Source organism: Haliaeetus albicilla, chromosome 2 (assembly GCF_947461875.1).
Source record: "Haliaeetus albicilla chromosome 2, bHalAlb1.1, whole genome shotgun sequence".
Taxonomy (NCBI): domain Eukaryota; kingdom Metazoa; phylum Chordata; class Aves; order Accipitriformes; family Accipitridae; genus Haliaeetus; species Haliaeetus albicilla.
In genome coordinates, this window is record NC_091484.1 from 19,046,290 (window position 1) to 19,067,858 (window position 21,569).

Sequence of the window (21,569 nt, forward strand, 5' to 3'; positions counted from 1 at the left end):
GTAATTGATGCTGGTTTCTGTAGGGAAGCCTGCCCAAGTGGATTGCCCTCTTGGTACCCCTTTCGCACCTCCCTGTCATTTGTCACCACTGGCTAATAAAACCAGTGTGTAACAAAGGTGTGGAGAGTATGTTCCAGCCTGGTGGGTGAACACGGGCTGGCTGGGGATGCTGCTAGTGCTCTGAGACAGAATGTGGTGGTAACCTGGTCTCCAGCCTCTCAAGTGCTGCCATTCAGGGTGCGTGCAGCTGTGGCTGAGCTGCAGGGTGGCAGGAGACTGTTGTTGGCAATTCAGGAGGGAGCCACAGGAGGAAAAATGGGACTGGGCAAGTGGAGGCAGTAAAAAGGCAGATGCAGGGAGGAGCTGGGAATATACTGCAGCAGGATGTCTTAGGACTATGTGACACAGCTGAAGAAAGCCAAGCAAAGCTGCTCTCTAATTTTGCCTGACTTGATTTTTTTAGTTGCTGGTATTAATCTGCCAGTGCCAGCTGGAGTAAAACTTGAGCTGTTCCAGAGCAGCTGTATTGCTCAACTTGGCTGTTGGTGCCGTTTCAGGGGTTAATGAGCTGCATGACAGCAGAGAGCAGGCTTTTAGTAACAGATTTGTGTTTCTCCCTCAAAGTGGGGGAAATGGGACTTGTACTAGGTAAAGGTTGTGTAGGTGCTGGTTCAGGTTTTGCTGCCACTATGTTCCTCTACTTCTGTTTAAGGATAAAAGATAAGCCTTGTTTCAAAAGACAAGTAACAGGAGATCGCAATGCTAAACTAAACTTATCATAGTTAGCTGCTGGCAGTGCCACAGAGCCTGGTGAAGGGCAGGAGTAATCCCTGGTCCTCCCTGGGAAGTGTTGAGCACCTTGTAGACCCATAAAGGCAGACTGCAGGAAAAGACCCTGTTTCTGGTAGTATAGTTCCTACAAGTGAAGCCCCCTTCCCTTGCTAAGGGAATGAAAAAAGCCACTTCAACTTCCTGTTGCTGGAGGCAGCTGCAGCCAGGGCTCTGTCCTTCCCTTCTCTGAGGGGCTGTACAGCAGAGTACCCCTCACCTCAGCAAGGGTGTAAGGCTGCACCCTTCCACGCTGTGAAAGAGGCAGTATAGGCAAGCTGTGCTGTTCTGTGCTGGTCATGCACTAACTTGCAGCACAGCTAGTCCTGAGGGGAGAGCTTTAGGAAAGGCATTGCTAGAGGCCTGACATGGAGGTTCAACATCTGGTGTTGAAGTCATCCTTGTGACTGATCACAAAATACCTCTAGCTGTCATGTGGCAGGAGTAGTTTTCCATTTTCCAGCAATTTTAATGATTTCTGGCTCTAGCAGCATAGCTGTACCTGTAACTGTGCTGTTCCCTGCCAGCTTCCCATACCCCCATGCTGCCAGGCCAGCTGGAAGAAGGTGCCTGAGCTGCTGTAGTTTGCCCTCAATTTGCAGAAGGACTTGCCTGAGTCCTTCCAGGGTCCCTTGCTCTGTGTGAGGGCATTTCCCCCTATTACATGGAACTCAGAAATGTGGCCAGCTTCAATCCACCTGTTTTGGCAAGAGGAAAGAAATTTGATAGTTGATCTGAATTAGGCACAGAGTAACTCTCCTAGGCTCAGGAATGCATGAATGCAGTGGAGCGGCTCCACAGCAACACATCAGGCATGTGCGCTGCCCAAATACCAAAGTGAGAAATGTGTGCACTGTACTTGTGCCTGTGAAATAGGAACTTTAATGTAGTACAAACGATTATTAATTCTTGTTGTCATGGGAGTAAAAATTGGGAGGAGAGTAGAAATTTGGTAAAAAGCATGTTGACACCCAGCAGAGCAAGGAGGATGGTGCTTCACTGTTTCATGAAGAGCTCTCACTTCCAGGTATCTATAAAGATTTTATTATGGTACAGAGGAGGAATGGCTGGACAGGGGCACTCCGGGATAAAACCCAAGCTCCAGGTTAGCAGCGGATTCCCATACCAATAGCCATGAATGTCCCAAACGTCCCACCACTTTGCATCATCGTTTTGCCAACTCCACCCATCAGCTCTCGTCCTCTCATGCCAATCCTGAGATAAAGAACAACACAGGAATTATGTAAAAGCTGAAGCCTGACAGATAACAGACATGTAGCAGAAAATATCCGATACAGCCAGCTAGTGGTTGCCTGAGCACCCAAATCAAATACCTCCTCTTCAGTATAAATTTAAAATGATGCCTCCTGCCTCTGCAAGGAGACTGGCTGCAGTGCTCCATGCCTGAGCTACTGCAAAGAAAAAAAAAAGTAACTGTTCTCTTTGGGGCATTTGAGTAACCCTCAGTAATGGCCCATGTGTATTTTTTCCTGCAGTGGTACCAGCTGACACTGTACTGTCCTGCCATGCCACTAGCAAAACCAGCTTCACCTGCTAATGCCCCAAATACCCTTAATTTGGGGGGGGGGAAATGTGCTGTCCAAGTATTTGCCTTACCAGAGAATAAGAAGGGTCTGAGCTGTTCTGTTACCATCCCATCTGGCTGCAGTGGCAGTATTTTTAATACCACCAACTTAAAACCTTGTTGTAAACTGACTTCCTATTTACCACTGACACCACGGTGCTCTGTCTAGTGTCAGTGGTAAATGTCTGACTTCATTTATCACTGACACTACCACTTGAAAGGCCTAGAAGTGTCCAGAGGCATTTCTGTTCTCCAGTTCCCATTCACCTGAGGTCAGACCAGAATAAAAAGAATTGTTCCTTCTCAGGAAGCTCTTGTAATATTTGGCTTTTAAGCACTGCAGTGACTGTAGGGTCTAAGGAATTTCATGCACTTGACTTCTAAAACATGGAGATTTTCCCTCAAAAATGGTTCAGCAGAAGTAACATAGTTGTGTCATTCAAGTATGACAGAACCACTGTCACTGCTCCTTGTAAATACCCTAAATCTGTATTTTCTGCTAGCATTGTACCACTTACCCTCCAGGATCTGAGAGAGATCAGAAAGCTTTTTAACTCTATCAGGTTAGACTTTGTGCCTTTTCTTCCTTTTCAGCTCGCTACCAAATCATCGTCCATGTTTAATCGTAGATTAAAAAAACCTCAAGCAGAAAGAGTTCCACAAAATATGAAAGAGCTTATTTCAGTAATTCCTTTTCATGGATGATGTGCAGCAAAACCAGTCAGTGAGCAGCACAAGAGCTAACTTAGAGCACTGTTTGTTTCCATGCTGGCATGCTGGGGGAAGGTGGAATATTGTCCCTCTCCAATTCACAACGGGATGGTGCCAGTGCCAGCCACAGCTCTGCCTACACACTTGCAATTAAGACTCGGGGTCAGTATGGTAATTGCCTCCGTGCAGGGGGATGGGACACCCAAAGCAACCATGATGCAGATAGCTGAGGGCTTGCAGAGTACCTCAGAAAGCTTTAGAGCAAGGAGAGGGCTGCACGTGTATCTGCCTAGACTGCTGCCCCTGGAGCTTATCTTCCACAGCCTCAGCTTCCCAACACAACCTCCCTTAGGAGCAGCAGGAAAAGGTCTGCGAAAAGTACCTCCTCGTACGCAGCTGACCCAGAGGCGATACCCTGCCATCACCAAACTTTCCCATCTGAGGCCAGTGCTGACAGCAGGCTCTCGAACCATGGCTAATTTGGAGCCACTGGCAAAGTTTCACCTACACAGGACCAGACCCACACCTCCCTTCCCAATCCCAGAGCAGGGGCATTCGTCTCTGGCTATCGCTCTATCACAACCTGTCCACGGAAGCCATTTCCTGGGCATACCTGAGGCAGGAAAACGTGCCGAACAGCGCTCCTGCTGCCATGCCGACTGCAAAGCCCATCATGAAACCCATCTTTACTCTGTCAAAGCAGCTGGGCTGCGATTGCCCATATGGGCCCACGGTCACAGGCATCTAGAAAAGAAAGCACAAAACCCCACACAGATTTACTGCTTTGTCTATCACGCTTCTATAACCAAACTAGGCTGGAGAGCAGGCCCACGTGTTTCAGAGCCTCTCCTAAGTGTAGTGTTGGAGGCTTTGCAGGCTTTCAGGCTTGTTTCCTCGCCTGTCAAGTAGGACGGCCCTGTTTCGCCCTCAGCAAGCCCCTGTGAGCGCCGCTAAGTTTCCGAGAGCTGTTTCAGGACCTCACTCTGTGCTCTTCAGCTCCCAGTGAGCAGCGCACGGCGTCGCCTGGCAAAGACTCCGCTGCCGGGCCCATCCTCCCGAGCTGCTGCCGGCCTCGGAGGCAGGGGAGCGGGACAGCAGATCTGCCCTTTAGGAGCCCAAGGCCAAGGCGGGGGCTCACGCCGCAGACCGCCCTAGCGGCTCACCGCGTAGGGGCGGCCTCCGCCTCCCGCCCGGCGCGAGGCCTCGCACCCGGCGTACCAGAGCCCTCAGCGCCCGCTCCACCTCACGGGTGCTCCGGCCGCGACCCACCCCTCCCCCGGCAGGCTCGGCCCTCTGCCGCAGAGCCCCGGGCCCACTCGGGGGGGATGTGGGGGGAGCAGGGCCGGCGCCCCGCCCGTACCTCGCTCCCCCAGGGCCGCGCCACTCCGCGCCCTCCGCCGCTGCCCGCTCCGGTCTCCGCTTCCGGCGCGCGCCATGACGTTGCCGGAAGGGAGGGGCAGCCGCCCAGCCCTGCACCGCGGCCATGCTGGTGTGGCGGCGTCTGGCCGCCCTGCGGGTGCTCCCCGCCCCTCGGCGGCTCTCGGCACTGGCACCGGGAGAGGGACCGGGTAGGGCCGTGGTGGGGGCAGGGCCGCTGCCCGGGCGGGGGGCGGCGGGCGGCGGCGGAGCCCGAGCCCGAGGCGCGGGCGGGCCCGGCCGGTGGAGCGCGGTCTCGCCGCTCCCGCTGGCGCCTGACGGCGGCTCGTCCTCTCCTCTCCTTCCCTCCATCCTTCTCCTCTCCCTCCCTCAGGGCGAAGCGGCGATGGAGGCGGCGCCCTGCGGCCGCTCTACATGGACGTCCAGGCTACCACCCCGCTGGTAAGGGCTGGGCCTCGTAGGGCTGTGGTCTGTCCCCGCCTTCCCGGCGCCTCCTGGCTGCCCGCGCCCCCGAACCCACGGCTTCTCCCCGCCCGGAACAGGACGTGCAGGGGGAAGGCGAGAAGTGATCTGTGTTCCTGTTGCCTGGAGCGCTCCCCCCCTTTCCCGAGGTTAAGGCTCTCCCTGCTCGCCCGGGCACGGCCGCGGATGAAGCGGTGGCGTTGAAGGTTCGCTGTAGCGACAGACGCCTTGGGCACGGCCGGGTCACCCTCCGAATGGCCGGGCCGCCACGCTCTTGCCGCCGCCCCCGGCGCCCTGCCAGGCTCGGTGCCCTCGTCCGCGATCTGCGGGTGGGAGCAGCCGCAGCGCCGCGTTAGCGCTTACACTGATCTCTGCAGGGATGGGTCTCGCTATCAGGGCCAGCAAGAAATTCATTTAACCGAAATACTTACTGTGTAATTTTTCCTGAGTTTTTAAGACCTTGTGTTGCTTCTGCTCAGAAGAAAGGCCATGTTGGCCAGGGCTTTGAGCAACGTGGGGGCGTGGAACTAGATGATCTTTGAGGTCCCGTCCAATCCAAACTGTTCTGTGATTCTGTATGCTCTGAAAATCCCATTCTTCTGTGATCATCTTGACGCAGGTTAAGATTACGTGTGAGGGCATGGAACTTAACTGCTGGATACTCGTATTTGCCAGAGGCTGTGTTGTATATAACGTGCAATAACCTCAAGTTTTTGAGATCTGGCCTGAGCTAAACCTAGCCACTGCAGTAGAAGTGCTGCTAATCCTGGGACAGAAGGAGGGGGTGTAGAGGGGACAGAGATGCTTTTCCTTCTCTGTTTCTAAGGCTGGGTGGTTTGTGTCCCACAGGATCCCAGAGTCCTGGACAGCATGCTCCCGTACCTGACGGCCTACTATGGCAACCCCCACTCCAGGACCCATGCCTATGGCTGGGAGAGCGAGGCTGCCGTGGAGAAGGCGAGGCGGGTGAGTCTTCAGCGCTCTGCAGTTGTGTTTTTCCTGTTGGTGAGGAAGTTCAGTGTCAAAAGAAAATCAAAAGCAATGATAAAACTGTTGTAGTTAGCGTTCTGTGGGCTGGATTTAGCAGCTTCCTCTTTGCTTAGCTACACTTTAGCAGATTTATTGCAAGAAAAAATAGATTAGAGCAATTGAAATGGCAGAAGCCAATACTTTAGGCAAAAGTGCCTCAGGATTTTTGGTTTCCTGAGGTCACAAGCATGCTGCTGCAGTAATTGGGCTAACTTCATGTTTTATCTTTCTCCTAATCTTAGCTATGGGTCTTCATCATTTTTTTTGGAAGTAATATCTACTGGGTTTTTGTCTACTTAACTTTTATGGTTTTTTTTATGACAGGCTAATGCTTAATACCGTTACTGCTAATGAGTATGAATTCCTAAAGTATTTTGTATTAATGCAGATATTTAGACTATTGTACCTGTAGCATAACTTTGTTAGATACTAGGCTCAAGGGGGTATTCTTGAAAACATTTTGCATGTGTTTTGCTATGGTCAATTCACTGTATTTTATTGTAACAAATCAAATTTGTATTTCTCTTTAAACAGCAAGTTGCAGATTTAATAGGAGCTGATTCAAGGGAAATTATATTTACCAGTGGTGCAACAGAATCAAATAATATGGCAATTAAGGTAAAAGGTTTATACTGATAGTTATTTATTATGTTAAAATTATGCTCTTAAGAGCTGTATGCAGCTTTCAACAGTTTAAATGTTAATATGTTGGCCTAGTTAGCAAATATATACATTCCTGGATTTACTCCATGTGGTATTCTGCTACATACGTAGAGAAAATATGTTGATATTTTGGTGCCCAGGATGTGGTTTTGAGGACAGAGTATAATACTCAATGTTTATCTTGCATGCCCCAAATACAATCCTTCTGCTTACATAATTAAAGCCTTTATCATGAAATGTAGTGGAGACGCTGATTACAAACTTTTTTCTGACTGGCTAGGTAGTGTTTTAACCTTTAGTATGTGGTTGTTCAGACTTCTCATTGTATATGACTCCATTGCAAGTGTTTTTAAAGAAGTGTTTCTGTTAATAGTGTCTAGGACTTAGTTAACAGTTTCACAGGCTTTTTGAAAAGTGAGATGCTTTGAAAAATGAGTGCTGATCGAAATACGTAGTGTGACTTACATGTCAGTACCTTTTAGATCCATGACTTTGGGGCAAACAGGGAAGATCCAAATGAATTGTATTTAAATAGTTATTTCCTGTTTTTAAGCGTTTCGTGTAAAGCTTGCTTTCTTCAGTGTTCTAATGGCAAATTTCTTGTTCATGGATTGTGCCTGACAGGGTGTTGCAAGGTTCTATAAATCCAGAAAAAAGCATATCATTACTACGCAAACAGAGCACAAGTGCGTGTTGGATTCTTGCCGTTCCTTGGAGACAGAAGGTTTTCGGGTCACGTATCTACCTGTTAAAAAAAATGGGCTCATAGATTTGAAGGTAGGTTGTTTACTGACAGAAAGAAAGTGAAAATAGAAGGGGTTTTTGCTTCAAATTGACCTTGTGTCCTCTTGATGATAAAGAGGAAGTGATGATAGATATTACAAGGTAGAATGAGAGTCACAGTCAAATCTCCATCACAGTTGGAGAATGATTTTCTGTTCTGTCTGGTGCTCTAGACCTTTTCTCAACCAAAACATCCATCTCTTATCCCGCCATTCACCTGCTGTCATTCATATCCATGCAGGTGGAGCTGTTGCATCATTACAGGGAGCTCAGTGTGTGACTAGGATGGAGCTGGCTTTCGTATAGGAGTTAGTGGTGAAATTTCATGACCTGAGCTACTCAAGCCATTAGACACAGCAATTGCAATCCTCCCTTCCAATTGCTGTCCATGAACTGACCCTTCTGGGTGTACTGGCCACAGTCCTGGGATTTAGAAGTTGTAGATGCTTATTTCATCATTTGTCTCCTGTAATACAGGACAGCAACAGTTTTATTTCTAGCCCCATCATCTGGCTTGGAGAGGTGTTGTGTCTATGTGGTGGGGTAGAAGGATCAGGCCTGCAGGTGCAGAAGCATTAGTCATGTTCTCCGAGAACTTTGCTGGCAGACTCCTTCTTTGTGTGATGCTTTCTTGTATATAGTGCAGTTCCTTTATAGCTAACCTTACTTTGTCTAGATGTGGCTTAAGCTGTTTTGGGGGTGGTTAATTCATTAAAGAAAATAGTTCAGAGGAATGTATGAGGCGTAGCAAAAGCCTGTTCTGACTTGATCTAATCAAGTTTAGTGTTCACATGGATTAGTGCTCTCACCCGGACTGTTTGTCAGAACCCAAGGGGTTGTTGGCAATGCGCTCGTTAGGGGGCTGGTGGTTAAGATTTGCTAGCAAATTGAAGGTGTGCACAGGAATCTTGCTTCTGCTGTTAGTCACAACGTCTGTCTGTTTTAATATTTCACCAGGAGTTGGAGTCTGCGTTCCAGCCAGATACAAGTTTGGTTTCTGTGATGACTGTGAATAATGAAATAGGAGTAAAGCAGCCAATTCGTGACATTGGTAAGTACACCATGGCTTCCAGAGGCCAGCTGATGTCGCTCCTGCTTCATCTTACTTAATACTTTCATAGCCAAGTGCTACTGATGCAAAAGATTAGGTGTAGTATAGTAGTTAAGGAATAAATAGTAATGCTGTCCCAAATAAAAGCTCACCTTAAAAGGGAAATGAGGATGAAATTCAGTACTTTTACAGTAAATATTGCAGCAATTATAGCCTTGTAGTACAGATCAGCTACAGTGTTTCTAGTTTCATGCTGAATTGTATGATGGATGAAAAAATTGCACAGAATAACTGGCCAAATTTTGTTTACATACTATAATGGCTTATTGAGCGCTTGTAGTGTTTAAGAGGAGAAATGTACAGAAATTGGGGGGGCAGGGGATGGTGAGCACCACACTTAGACATCCCCCCCCCAATATGGCCATATACAGTCATGAACAATTGTTTGGAGGTCAAAAGACTGCTGAAGAGCCAGGTTTCTGGAATAGGAGTCAGGGAGATGGTGAGCCAGGCTCTGAGCAGGCAGATGGAGAGACTGGGACCTCAAAGCATTCTGGCAAAGCAGGTAAAGGGAGAGCTGGTGAACCAGGGTCGTTGGAGCAGGCAGGGTGAGCACGTGGCCCACATGCAGCTCCTTGGATCCCACAGTGATTCCTTGATAATGTTTCCCATGACAATGACAAAACACCCCACCCCCTTCATATTCAAGATGTCCTTCCATAAGATGTTTGAGTTTTTACACAGTTTTTAGGCTTTGGCTTCTGTCCTGGAGCTTATACTGCATGATTCTGGAGGGTATTTTCTTCCTGCACTGTGGCTTCTTACCCTTTTGTGCAGCTGATTTTCCTCTTGCTTAGCTGCTGCGTTTTTTTTTTCTTTATTATGCTCAAAGCAGCATTTTCCCCAAGGCTCTTCAAGGTTATATTTCTTCATTGACAAGTAATTGACCATCAGTGAGTTGCTTATAGGCCCGAGGACTCGTATTTTCCTCCTGTGCTTGTATTGTCAAGGCCATTACTGTCTTCCGACGCTTAAATGCCAGAGATAGCTGGTACCAAGCTCTGGTTCCAACAGCAATTTCTTATAACACTGTGAAAACCGGTCTAATAGGCCAGGACTGGGGCCTTGCAGAGTTAACCTAAGGCCCCGTTAGCGTGAGGCGTATGGCCTGATATTAGCAGTAGCAATGCTGTTCTTGCTGGACCACAGGAGGACAGCCTTTCCTGTGAAAGATAACACTGAACTTTTTGTGCAGAGGAGAGGTCTGGGTTGCAACCACGCTAGGTATGGATTCTGTGGAAGATGAGTTGAGTTTTTTTGATGACAAGAATAAAAAATATTTTAAGTTTGCTGCCCATGAGTATTACATTATTTTGTTCTGTAGTATATTTTAACTCTGGATGCAGAAACATTGATTACAGGCTTGAGTGACTTTAGGTGGGAGTAATCAGCATGTGTGAGGACTAGTGGCAATTCTGAGAACGTCTTTGAAGCTGAGTTTTGTAATACTTGGAAAAGAGAGGAAATGGCATTAAAATACTTGGCAAGTATAAACTTGAAAGTAAAGCTGGCTCGTACTGGACTGGTGTTGAGAAGAAAAAGAATCAAGAAAAAAAACTTTAATTTTGTCCAGCTGTGGAGTTGTCCCTGTAGGGAAACTTGGATGTCCCATGCAGCCATTTGTACTTAAACTTGGTAGGTGTTGGTTTGGAAACAATCTAACTTCTTAACAGCAGAAGACTTTTCAACTTCTCAACTGGAGAAATTCACCATAGTCTTACCTGCTGACCTGCCTAAACCTGTGCCCAGCTAGGCATCAGCTAGAATAGCTCCTACACAGCTTTACTGTAAAAGAAACATGACTGCACCCATTTCTTCCTTTGTCGCCTCAGAGCTGGTCCTTGCTATAAACTGTTGCTTTAGATTCATTGTTGGCATCACTGGAATTGTAACGATTAGATGAGATAATGCGAGTTTTTTTTGCTTTTGTGTTTTTATTACAGGTGAGATCTGCCGTGAGCATAAGGTTTTCTTCCACACAGATGCTGCACAAGCAATTGGTAAAATTCCTATGGATGTCAACGACATGAAAATTGATATAATGAGCATCAGTGGGCATAAAATTTATGGGCCCAAAGGTATGTACTGAAGTGCTTTTCTAGAGAATTGTTGTTTCCATGCCTACCTTAAGGTAACTACATGAGCTATGAAGTGAAACCTGTCTGTCATAGTGACTGTTATTTAAACTGTAGAAAACTATTCTAAGACTGGTATTGGACTGACTTTGGAGTAGTTCAGGCACTGCTACCAGACCTAGAGCTGCCATAAGTGGATCTTCAGTGCTCTGCTTGGTGTGAAGCAGCACTCATGCTGAAATGGTTGAAATAAAATCACTGCATTATAGGGCAAAGTTTAGACCCAAGTGTAACTTGCAATGAGGAGACCAAAAGGTAACTGGAAAGTTTAAATTCTTAGTGATTTTGGTTGTCTTCTACTTCCAATGGCTTCTTCCCTCCAACCCCATTTGTGCATTTTTGCAGAATGGTCTTTAAAATCTGGCTATGGATTTTCTGGTTGACACCCAAACAGTAAAAGTTCAGCTATTATCACTGTCACAGTCCATTTAGTTTGTAACACTGCATGTAGAAAGACAGAAATCACGTTTGCTGTATTCTGTGTGCTATTCAGAAACAAAAGGCAAAATTATTATTTTTTCAGTATGTCTTCTTTTTCTGTACAAGCTCTCCTGAGAGCTGTAGACATATCTCTGGACGAGGACTAAGGTTTTAACCAATAACTTTGGGCAGGTGGCAGACATAAATTTTCACAACTTAATATGACCAGAAGTTGCAACCATTCTTCCTGTGGTGACAGTCACTCATTGGGTATGCCAAGGCACACGAAGACATGGAAATCAGGTTTCTAGGTGAGGAGACTAGAGCGTGAAATCGGCTGGCTGTCAAAACTGGCTCATCTAATCTGCCCATTGGAAATTGGTGCCACTGATGAGTCTCCCTAATGAGAAGAAAGGGAGAGGTCTCCTGGGACTGGTGCTGGCCTGGTAATCCAGGGAAAGGAGTTCTTTCAGAGCCTTCTGTTGGAGGTCAGTAAGGGAACATCAATGAATGAAATATCTGCACATAAAAACTTCAGTGCAAAGGGGTGAACTTCAGCTGTGCACAGGAATTGTGAGAAGTAAGGGAAGTACTGAGTCCTTGGGTGGCTGAAGCACACTGGGAGAAACTCAGCTTCTCCCATGGCTGAAGCTGTGGGAGCCTGAATGAAGAGGAACATGAACGGTGGGAACAAACACCATTTCCTAGAAAATATTGTGCTTCTGCATGTGTTCACTACATTTTTCTACAGTGAGGTGTCCAAATATGTGTTTGCTGTGGAAATAAGGAGCGTTTCCAAAGCTTGGAGTCCCTTTTCGTAATTCCAGAACTGTGGGTGTATACTTAAACAGCTTTCCTTGTTTTCAAGGGGTTGGTGCTGTCTATGTTCGCCGACGACCACGCGTCAGGCTAGAACCCCTGCAAAGTGGGGGAGGCCAGGAGCGAGGACTGCGGTCTGGGACTGTGCCCACTCCTTTAGCAGTGGGCCTGGGTGCAGCGTGTGAAGTGGCACAGCAAGAGATGGAGGTATGTGGGAGAAGATACTTGTCCTGGATTCCAGAAAAATAATATAACAGGGTCAGTTAGGTCTTAGATTCATTGGGTCTTTTTGTGTCCATGTGCCTGAATTAAATTTGGTTCTCACGTTGTAACATTAAGTAAATGTTTTGAGATCTTCAAGGACATTTTCGGGTAATTGGAAGTTGGTTTTCAGCTTTAAGTTATGGGTTTTGGTTTGGTTTTTTTTTTTTTTTCTCTTGAAGTGGTTTGAATATTGGCTTTCTACAACACGTTTACATTTGACAGTTTTAGTGAAATACGGCTTTAAGTGCTTGTACTCCTCTCTCCATTCTGCCCACGTATTAGCAGCATCTCTGAAATGGAATAAATCATGTTTATGTAATGTATATTGAAAAAAATAAGACTTTCTAGTCCATTATCATACTTATTAAATGCATATAAGTTCAAGTTTACTGCAGCTTTGCAACTAAGAATTTTTTTTTTTCCTAGCTTGGACAGTAGAGGTTTATTTGCTTAGGTCTGGTGTCTAAGCCTCTGTGTGCTGCTATATCTGTTTGTGGGCACCAATGCATTCCTTAGAGCTGGAATGTAAAAATCCTTTAATATAGTGCCAGTGGGATGCATAAGCCAGATACCTGTACACATAGGATCAAGCTTCTTCCTCAGAGAGAGGCAGAGATCTGCCATCTGAGCTGGGTGGTTATGGAAGCCTTGTTAGAGGCTGGAGAGCCTGCAGAGCCAGAATTCTGCACAAGCCTCAGATCTGGATTCTCTTCCTTGCCTGGCAGAGTTTTCGTGTTTCTAAACTAAGTAATATTTGAGACAGCCTTGTTTTCTTGTAAAGCTTTTCCAAGCATGTAAACAAGCATGAATTGCATGTGTGCGTCTGGCTGTTTCTGTGCACCAGAGCTGATACCATACCTTGCTGCTTTTTTAGTGTAAGTGACCTCATTTTTTAGTCTAGAACGAGACACAGTGTGTAGGCAGTTCTCATTGCATGGGTTACATGTTGTAAAAGCTGAGTTCACAGTAATTTGTGAGTCTATGTCTTTATGTAGTACAGTTTGAGAGCTCCTAGGGAAATAAGGGACACTTACCATAATGGGTGCCCTTTCTTGTGTTGCAAAATGCATCATCCTATGCATTGCCTAACTTGTCTTTAAACACAAAGAACTCTGTGCTTTTATGAAAGCCAATTTGGCTGATTGTATATATAGATACTTCTGTATGGTTTGGAATATTTTTTGAAGGGTGAGCTAGCTAGGACCAAATTGGTAATTCTCTTTTAAAACAGTCTCTGGAGTAGGCAAAGTTTGACAGTTTCTGATGAGTTCTTTCCCTAGTAAACCCAGCTACTTAAGTCTGCTCAGGTCTGGTGACACAAAGCAGTTTGAGTGAGGTCAAACTGTACACTGTTTATTATTTTGACCTCTGTTCTGGTTTCTTTGCTAGTATGACCATAAGCGAATCTCACAACTGGCAGAACGACTGGTTACAAAAATAATGAGTGAAGTTCCTGATGTGGTTATGAATGGAGATAGAGAGCATCGCTATCCAGGTAACATTAGCAAAATCCTGAGCCCATTAGAACTGTCTAGCTCCTTGATGTTAGTGGCCATGACTGAATAATGCACTTTAGCTACACATAGTGCAAGTACTGCCATGTGGGGTAGGATTTGCCCTAGATTTCAGTTGATGGAAGTTTTTTTTTTTCCTATTTCATTTATTTCTACATAGGATGCATCAATTTATCTTTTGCATATGTGGAAGGGGAGAGTCTTCTGATGGCTCTGAAAGACGTGGCTCTGTCTTCAGGAAGGTAGGTGGAACGTGTGGGAAGGCTAGCAGTATATTTTGGAGAGAAAATAATATCTGCTAATGGAGGTACAACTGAAGAGGGGTCTCCTCTGTGCCCTGTATTTGCATATTCTGTTAATGAGTCAGCCTGGCACTGATTGCATTCTAAGATTTTGGTTCTCTGAAGTGGCACATTTCAAATGCAGGTCAAATTTACTCATCCTGAAAGCAAAAAAAAAAAACCAACCTAAAATCCCAAACAAAACCAGAAAATCCAACCTAGAAATTCCTACCTGCCAGCCTCGTAGACTGGTTACCTGCTATCTGAGTAGCCTTGACTTGTAACTGGCAGTGATGCTTTCATTCTAAAGGCTATCAGCATTTGAGCAGCTTCTGTCCTTCAGCAGGATTTCACAGAAGCAGCAGATCATAAATAGAATCTAGGGAGGCTGGACAAATATCTGAATTAAATCAGATCATAGTGCCTGTGTTTAATGCAAAAGCAGAAAGAAAATTGAATACACTTTAACGGAGCTCTGTCGACTCTATGAGAGTGACGAGTAACATTTCTGTTACGGAGACAAACTTGATGCTTATGATGATGTTAACGGAGTGTAAAGTTGTCCTCCATTCCTAACCTTTGAGAACAAAGTGGTCAGCATATCTTAATTCGAAATATGTTGGCACTATGAACAGGAGGAATAAGTCTCCACGTGACTGTCTCTGAAGCCACTGAAGATCTCTTCTGAGGCTCTGCCTTGTGCACCAGAGAGCTGTAAACAGCTCTCCGGTTTGTGCTGCATGTTGCTACCTGTAAAATTGAGTAACAACACGTAACCAGTTTTGCCTACTGCTTCAAGATGGAAGTTCTCTCTACTGATGACTGTAACTACATCATCTTGCTCTGGATTCCTCTGTGCGCTGTTTTTCATTTATTTGTTCTACTGCCAAACAGCAGGTTGTGAAGTCTTTTTTTTTCTTTTTTTTTCTTTTTTTAATGTTCCTGTTGGTATGTTACCTTCTGTGGCTAGTTCTGTCTTGGCTCCTTTGTGCTTTTTTCATGGCCTTCACTTCAGCTACCTCTTAGTCTGCGTTCCTGCTGCTTCTCTTTGGCATTGTGTTTATTCTTACTGCATTATCTGTGTTCCCTCTTCTTACCTCTTTGTGCCGGTTTGGGCTGGGATTGAGTTAATTTTCTTCATAGAAGGTAGCATGAGGCTGTGTTTTGGATTTGTACTGAAAACAGTGTTGATAATACAGGGATGTTTTCGTTATTGCTGAGCAGTGCTTACACAGAGTTAAGGCCTTTTCTGCCTCTCACCCCACTCCCCACCAGCGAGGAGGCTGGGCGTGCACAAGAAGTTGGGAGGGGACAGAGCCCATACAGCTGACCCCAGCTGACCCAAGGTGTATTCCAGACCATATGATGTCATGCTCAGCATATAAAGCTGGGGGAAGAAGGAAGGGTGGGGGATGTTTGGGGTGATGGCGTTTGTTTTCCCAAGTCACCGTTATGTGTGATGGAGTCCCGCTTTCCTGGAGATGGCTGAACACCTGCCTGCTGGTGGAAGGTGGCAAATGAATTCCTTGTTTTGCTTTGCTTGTGTGTGCGGCTTTTGCTTTACCTATTAAACCATCTTTATCTCAACCTACGAGTTTTCTTACTTTTACCCTTCTGATTCTGTCCCCCCTCCCGCTGGGAAGGAGTGAGTGAGCGGCTGTGTGGGGCTTCGTTGCCAGCTGGGGTTAAACCATGGTGCTCATGCTCCTAATTTATTACCCTCATTCCCCTCTAATGCCTGCCCCTTCCATTCTTTGTTTTCAGCAGCAGACAAGCAAGAAGATTGGTATTCACTGGTGGTGTCTAAGAGGTTGGGGAAGCTGTATAGGTTGTTGTACAGAGTCATAGTAATATTAAATGTCTGTAAGTGACTCTTTGTTGGAGGAGATTAGTGAAGTTTTACTTCAGTGTAGCATCTGCACATGAACAAAAGTTTGAAATTTGCCTGCCTTCCCTTTCCCCAGTGCTTGTACGTCAGCTTCTCTGGAGCCTTCCTATGTTTTGCGGGCAATTGGAACAGATGAAGACTTGGCCCACTCATCTATAAGGTGTGTGGAGTGGTCTTCCCTAATGCTTCCAAATATTTTACTTTTCTGCTGAAAGCAGGTAGTGGATTTGTTCCACCCCTCCATATGCACATTATTCTAGTCCTTAATGGTTTTCTTTTGGTTTAGATTTGGCATTGGTCGTTTCACTACAGAAGAAGAAGTAGATTATACAGTGCAGAAGTGCGTGCAGCATGTTAAGAGGCTGAGGGAAATGAGGTGAGCCATCTTCTTATTGAACGTAAAGACTTCTTAGGTATGATAATCATTTGAAGAGTTGGATTTAGTTGAAAGTAATTGTTTGCTTCAAAAATCTATGGTGTCTTTGTATGTAAGCAAGCAGTGTTGCCAGAGTGGGTAGTGGGCCTGGGCCTGGTCTTAACAGCAGTGACAAATTTTTAAGGAAACAAACCTTCTCCCAGATCCTGCCTGTGTCAGGGAAACAATACAAGTAGGGCAAGCAATGTAGGGCAATACCTGGAAGTTTCTAAGCCAGAGATAGTATTACTGAATTCACGTATCAGTAAATTGTTTTATTTTGGTGAAACTGAAAGACTCCTGACTCATCTGGACAGTGTCAAATGTGAGGGCTTAGTCTCCAGGAGACACGAGTACTTCATGCCCAAAGTGGGAGCAGGAAATCAGGTGGAGCATCTGCCCTCTCACCTATTCTATTTTGGGCTGAGGACAGAGTTGAGGACTAATTGTCTGAAGCTCACTGACCTCCAGAAGGGGAAGATAGGCAGATAGGTATCTCCTAATTTCTTGTGTAGTTGATGAGGTTGTCTGTTTGGTTATTGTTGTTGATGTTGTCCTGTGCATTTTAGATAGCCCTCATTTTTCTCCTTTCTTTACAGCCCCCTCTGGGAAATGGTGCAGGATGGAATTGACCTCAAAAGTATTAAATGGACTCAGCACTGAGAAAATATCACTATCCATGGACTAGATGTGGATTAAAATGCATTTCCTGTACATTCCTGAACAAATTATGCAGCACTTCTGGTTTTTGACTCTTTCTCATCACAAAGTCCAAGAAGCCAGAAATGAAACTTGTCTTTGTCCTGGAGAAAGGCAGGATGATGTAACACCCATTGCATTTATACTGACACACAGAAATTTATGCTAAAACATAATTTATTTGGAAATTTATTTTCGAATAAGAAAATTAAATCAGTGTGTTACTCCTGGGCCAGTGAAATCCTGGCAAGATGTTGTTGCTTCTCAATGTAAAACATCCCGTGTAGCTGTTCTGTTTGCAGCACAGGCCTGTTGCCAGGCCTTCTGTTCTTTCTTCTTTGAGGCAGGCATCCTGCAACAGCAGCTGTTTTTGTGCCACTCAAATGCGTTGTACTGTGAGAAGTTCTTAGATAGGAAGAAGCTTGGCATTTCTAGAGGAAAAGGATGCCTCAGTGTGGCTATGTGCCTTCACAATTAAGTTGTACTTGCAGTTAAGAACAATTTTTCTGAAACTGAGTATTTTTGGCTCTTTTTCCTTGGTCTTATCTTTTTTTGGGTGATGCCTGTCCAAACTGGTGTGCATTAATCCAAAACATCCTTCTGCATTACAGAGTTTAATACAATGATGATCCACTTTGCTGTCCCCTCCATTGTGTTTTTTCCATGCAATGTTTTCTAAGTAAGGAAAGAAAACTTGAGTGACTGGGGGAGGAGGATAGGGAAAATATGTCAGCTTCAGTTGCAGTACCAGTTTAGTTGGAACATGAGCGGTGGAGGTGGTGGGGAGAGCAGAAAAAGTGCAATGTCTTAATGGAGTCTGAGGTTTTTTTGTTATGGGCTTTTTTCTTCCCTTGTGATGGGTCCTTTGCTGTTACTCAGAGTTTGCGTATGGGCCATTGGCTTCTGTCACTTCAGGGAGTCTTGCCCAGCTGAGCCTGGATGTTTTGTCTGGAGATAAGAACATGCAGCTCTGGAGTTTTCTCTGAGTGATGGACGGTACTTCTGTCTGACTAGAGACTTACATGGGAATTCATTCCCTGCAAATGCTGGTGAGAAGTGTGTGTTAGAAAGAGTTTGATGAGACTAATTCATATCAGTGTTTCTCCTTTCTTACCTTTGTTGATCTTTCCAGTAGGAAATGTAACCCTGTATTGCAAAGTGCCTTTGTTTCAGTTGCGTAAGCAGACAGCTCTCAAGTTAGTTTTGTTGACTGATGGATGTTGTATTAGCTGCTGAATTTAATATACCAAGTAGACAGTATGTCTTCAGTTCTGGATGGTATCTACCTCAAGGATGAACCATGTAAAGTAAAAGCTGAGGCTAAGTCTCACAAGGTGGATTGCATTACAGAAGCTTGTGCTTTTTTTGTTACCAAGGTCAGATTTGGTTGGTTGTAATGCAAAGCTAATCCTCAGTTGTTCTATTTGAAATTACTAGCTTTAGCAGTTTTAATATTGTGGGGCTGGCACCTTATATGTCATCACAACATTTTTAAAACTACCATATGCATAAATAGGTTTTAGAGGTGTTGTATGTACTATGTTTTATCCTTGGGCCATATATGCTTTCTGGATTAAGCATGAGATAACACTTTCCCAGCATGTTTTAGAACTATATGTTTATGAAATTGTTCTTTGTGTTTCACAGATGATAAAAAATTATAGATGAGACTTAAACTTGGCTACTTACAGTCTTTTCAGATCCACCATTATGGCTGAACTATGCAGCACTACCAATAAGTTGCTAAATTGCAGCCTTTCATTAGAGAACAGAGATAAACTGTGTTTTCTGTGAACACTGTTAGAGTAAAATGTTTTGTATGGGGAAGTAAACTTTGGGAGGAGAATATTTACAGATGGAACTGTAACTGTAACTCAGAAGCAAGGGAGCTGTGGGGTTTTGTGGGCCTTTTTTTTTGATTAATTGGAGCCATCTGGAGGGCATTAATTTAATAATACAAGGTGAGGATTTAGTGCCACCATTTTGCAAGTGTCATAAAAATTGAACCAGTGTGACAAATAGGAATAAAATAAACTTCCAGTAGTGCAAGATAGTTAGGTAATACACAAGGGGAGAAAAAAATTCTACTTGATGGATTTTAGTGTTTCTAAATGCTGATAGAGCATATCACCTAACTATAAAAAATATTGAATATTTCTTTGGGAAGGATAATACAGAATTAGACAGTTTCCTGTTCTGGACTTGAGGAGACAGAGAGGAAGAAGGTTAGTTAACAGATTTGTTGACAGTGTTATACAGCCAGCCATAAACTTACTGGGGACTTTTTGAAATGATAAATTAACATAAAGTGCTATTGCTCCCAACAAAATACCGTCTCTTATCTTTGATTGGCTTGCTGTTTGTTCAGTGTGATGTCAGTCATGGTCCAACTGTTTTCAGTCAAATTGTTTTCTGCTAACAACATGTATGCCCCATGCTTTGAAACGATAAATGATACAGTTTCCCAAAGCTGAGTCCCAAAAAGTTGGCCTAAGAGATCTCTTCTCCACTAAAGACAGTTTTGATTAAATTTTAGGATGGTGAATAAGGTCCTGCACTGGAAGAAGGCAAATGCCAGTTTTTAAAATGGACAGGCTGGGTGCTTGGGAGAACTGAGCACTCCTGACAGCTGATGTTCCTCCTGTCTATCCAAAACAGTAATAAAAAAAGGCTGGTACAAGATGCTCTTACAAGAAGAAAAGCTTATACTAATGAGCAATCAAAGTGGTTTTGTGCTGAGTAGGCATAGTAAAACCAACAAGGTGTTTAATTTAATTTTAAAAAGTAACTATACAGGATCAGTAAGGCACATCATAGCTGACTGACAGATTTTAAGTAAAGATAGGAATGAGGAGAGTATTTCTGGGAGGCGTTCTGTGAGGATTATCTCTGTTGAACATTTTTCTAAATGATCTGGAAACAAGACTTGTAGTTGACACGTAGTAATCAAAGGAAAATACAAAATAGTATGAATCATTTAGTAAGCTGGGTTCATTCTTGCAAACCACATCCTTGTACAGATGAAGGAATGGGATCAGAGGTTGCGTTTACAGAATGATATCTCTGGGGTGCTGGAGAAGCAAGGAGCCTGGGATTTGGGGTAGTGCTTCCAGACCAGTGATGTATAATGCAAGCAGGAAGACATTTTTATTTCAGATGTGGCATCAGCACAATGGGTGCCGATTCCCTCAAGCTTTAGTTTAAAACTTCCTGTGTATATTGTTTTCCCTAGTTGCGTACCTAACACCCTACTTCAGTTTTGGTTTGGGTGGAGGAGGCAGATAAATTAGCTCGCTCTCAATAGTTTCCTAGTACCTAATAAAGGCAAATCCCATTCTTTTCTAACACCATTTTTCTTCACCTGCCTTCCACCGCATGCGTGTTACAGGGGAACGTACTGGTTACCAATGGTTACCAATGATCCCTGTCCTTTAACCTTCTGCCTACCAGTGTTTTGCTTTCCAGAGACACTTTTCCCCCTGCTACTGGTACCTAACTGCATCATGCTGCCAACTCCTCTTTGATACCCTTGGTCACTTGGCATGTTCCTAATACTAGTCCAGGATTTTGTTCCTTCTCATCTACCCTACAGACAGATCTGCTTCTGTTAGTCTTGAGCGAATTAAATATTCTTTCCCCATGAAAATTTGGGTATGGCTGAGAAGACAGTTGGAGAACTGTGGAGGTAATCTGTGTCATGGGCATCTGTTCCAGGCTTCGCTGCAGCTGAGCTGCAGCACAGACCAGAACGCTTGAGGTGCCAGGACACGTGCTGGTCTGCAGCAGCTGTGTAGGGCATCAGGACTTCCTCTCCAGTGCGTCTTCATGGAGTCAGTACAGACGCAGTCTAGAGGCCCACTGAGGATTATGTAGTTCGGTCCTGGTTTTTTTGCTGGTCCACACAGTCAATGTCACAAGTATCTCCACCAGACTTTATTTCAGCAACAAAAAGCAACATGGCAACTCATTGCATTGCACAAAAGCTGTAAAGTCTTAGTCTTCTTCTGACCTGGGATACTCCAGCACTGCCCTTTAGTTATCCTACATCTTTTCCCTGCTGCAGGGTGGCCAGTGCAGCCTGGGAAGTGCTGCAGTGCGACAGAGTTAGGCCCTGAGCTGCAGGTGCTCCTTCTGCTCCTCATGTACTTTGGGCAAGCAGCTCTCCAGGGGGTCTGGCAAGCCTGGCTGTGGATACTTCTGGTGACTTCAACCACCTGCTTCTCTTGGCTGTGTCCAGGGGTGTATGCTGACAGCTAACCCAGCCTAGTGTTACTAATGCTGTTGTCCCACAAATGGGGTTTCTTTACCTGGTGTGCAAGCCAGTAACACAGAGTCGAGGTATTTTCAAATTAATTTCATTGATGCGCATGAATGGGTGCCTGTCTCAAGACAGCACACCTTTGTCTCAAAAATTCCCACAATTGGTTCTTTCTTCTTTGCCTCTCATGTAAATTAGTGTGCAAACTCTGTCTTCTTCCTTCATTATTGTCTTTTGAGTAGGTGGTGTTATTTGAGTAGGTGGTCAATGAGTTAATGGTCATGATCTCCCCCTGTAGGAATTACCTTTTACCTATTTTTTAGCTCT

General features: G+C 44.9%; 2 protein-coding genes across 2 annotated transcripts; one reads left to right on the forward strand and one right to left on the reverse strand.

Moving 5' to 3' along the window:
• Nucleotides 1–1,687: 1,687 nt before the first annotated feature.
• ROMO1 (reactive oxygen species modulator 1) lies at nucleotides 1,688–4,594 on the reverse strand. The gene is made up of 3 exons (XM_069808804.1): nucleotides 4,485–4,594; nucleotides 3,738–3,868; nucleotides 1,688–2,043 (listed from the first exon to the last, which is right to left on the reverse strand). The coding sequence occupies exons 2-3, from the start codon at nucleotides 3,866–3,868 to the stop codon at nucleotides 1,935–1,937; spliced, it is 240 nt and encodes a 79-aa protein (XP_069664905.1). The 5' UTR covers nucleotides 4,485–4,594; the 3' UTR covers nucleotides 1,688–1,934.
• On the forward strand, nucleotides 4,563–18,660 carry NFS1 (NFS1 cysteine desulfurase). Its single transcript, XM_069808799.1, has 13 exons — nucleotides 4,563–4,692; nucleotides 4,875–4,942; nucleotides 5,813–5,929; nucleotides 6,527–6,610; nucleotides 7,280–7,432; nucleotides 8,396–8,489; nucleotides 10,493–10,627; nucleotides 11,973–12,130; nucleotides 13,577–13,682; nucleotides 13,862–13,943; nucleotides 15,947–16,030; nucleotides 16,157–16,246; nucleotides 16,885–18,660. The coding sequence occupies exons 1-13, from the start codon at nucleotides 4,608–4,610 to the stop codon at nucleotides 16,946–16,948; spliced, it is 1,320 nt and encodes a 439-aa protein (XP_069664900.1). The 5' UTR covers nucleotides 4,563–4,607; the 3' UTR covers nucleotides 16,949–18,660.
• The last annotated feature ends 2,909 nt before the right edge of the window (nucleotides 18,661–21,569 follow it).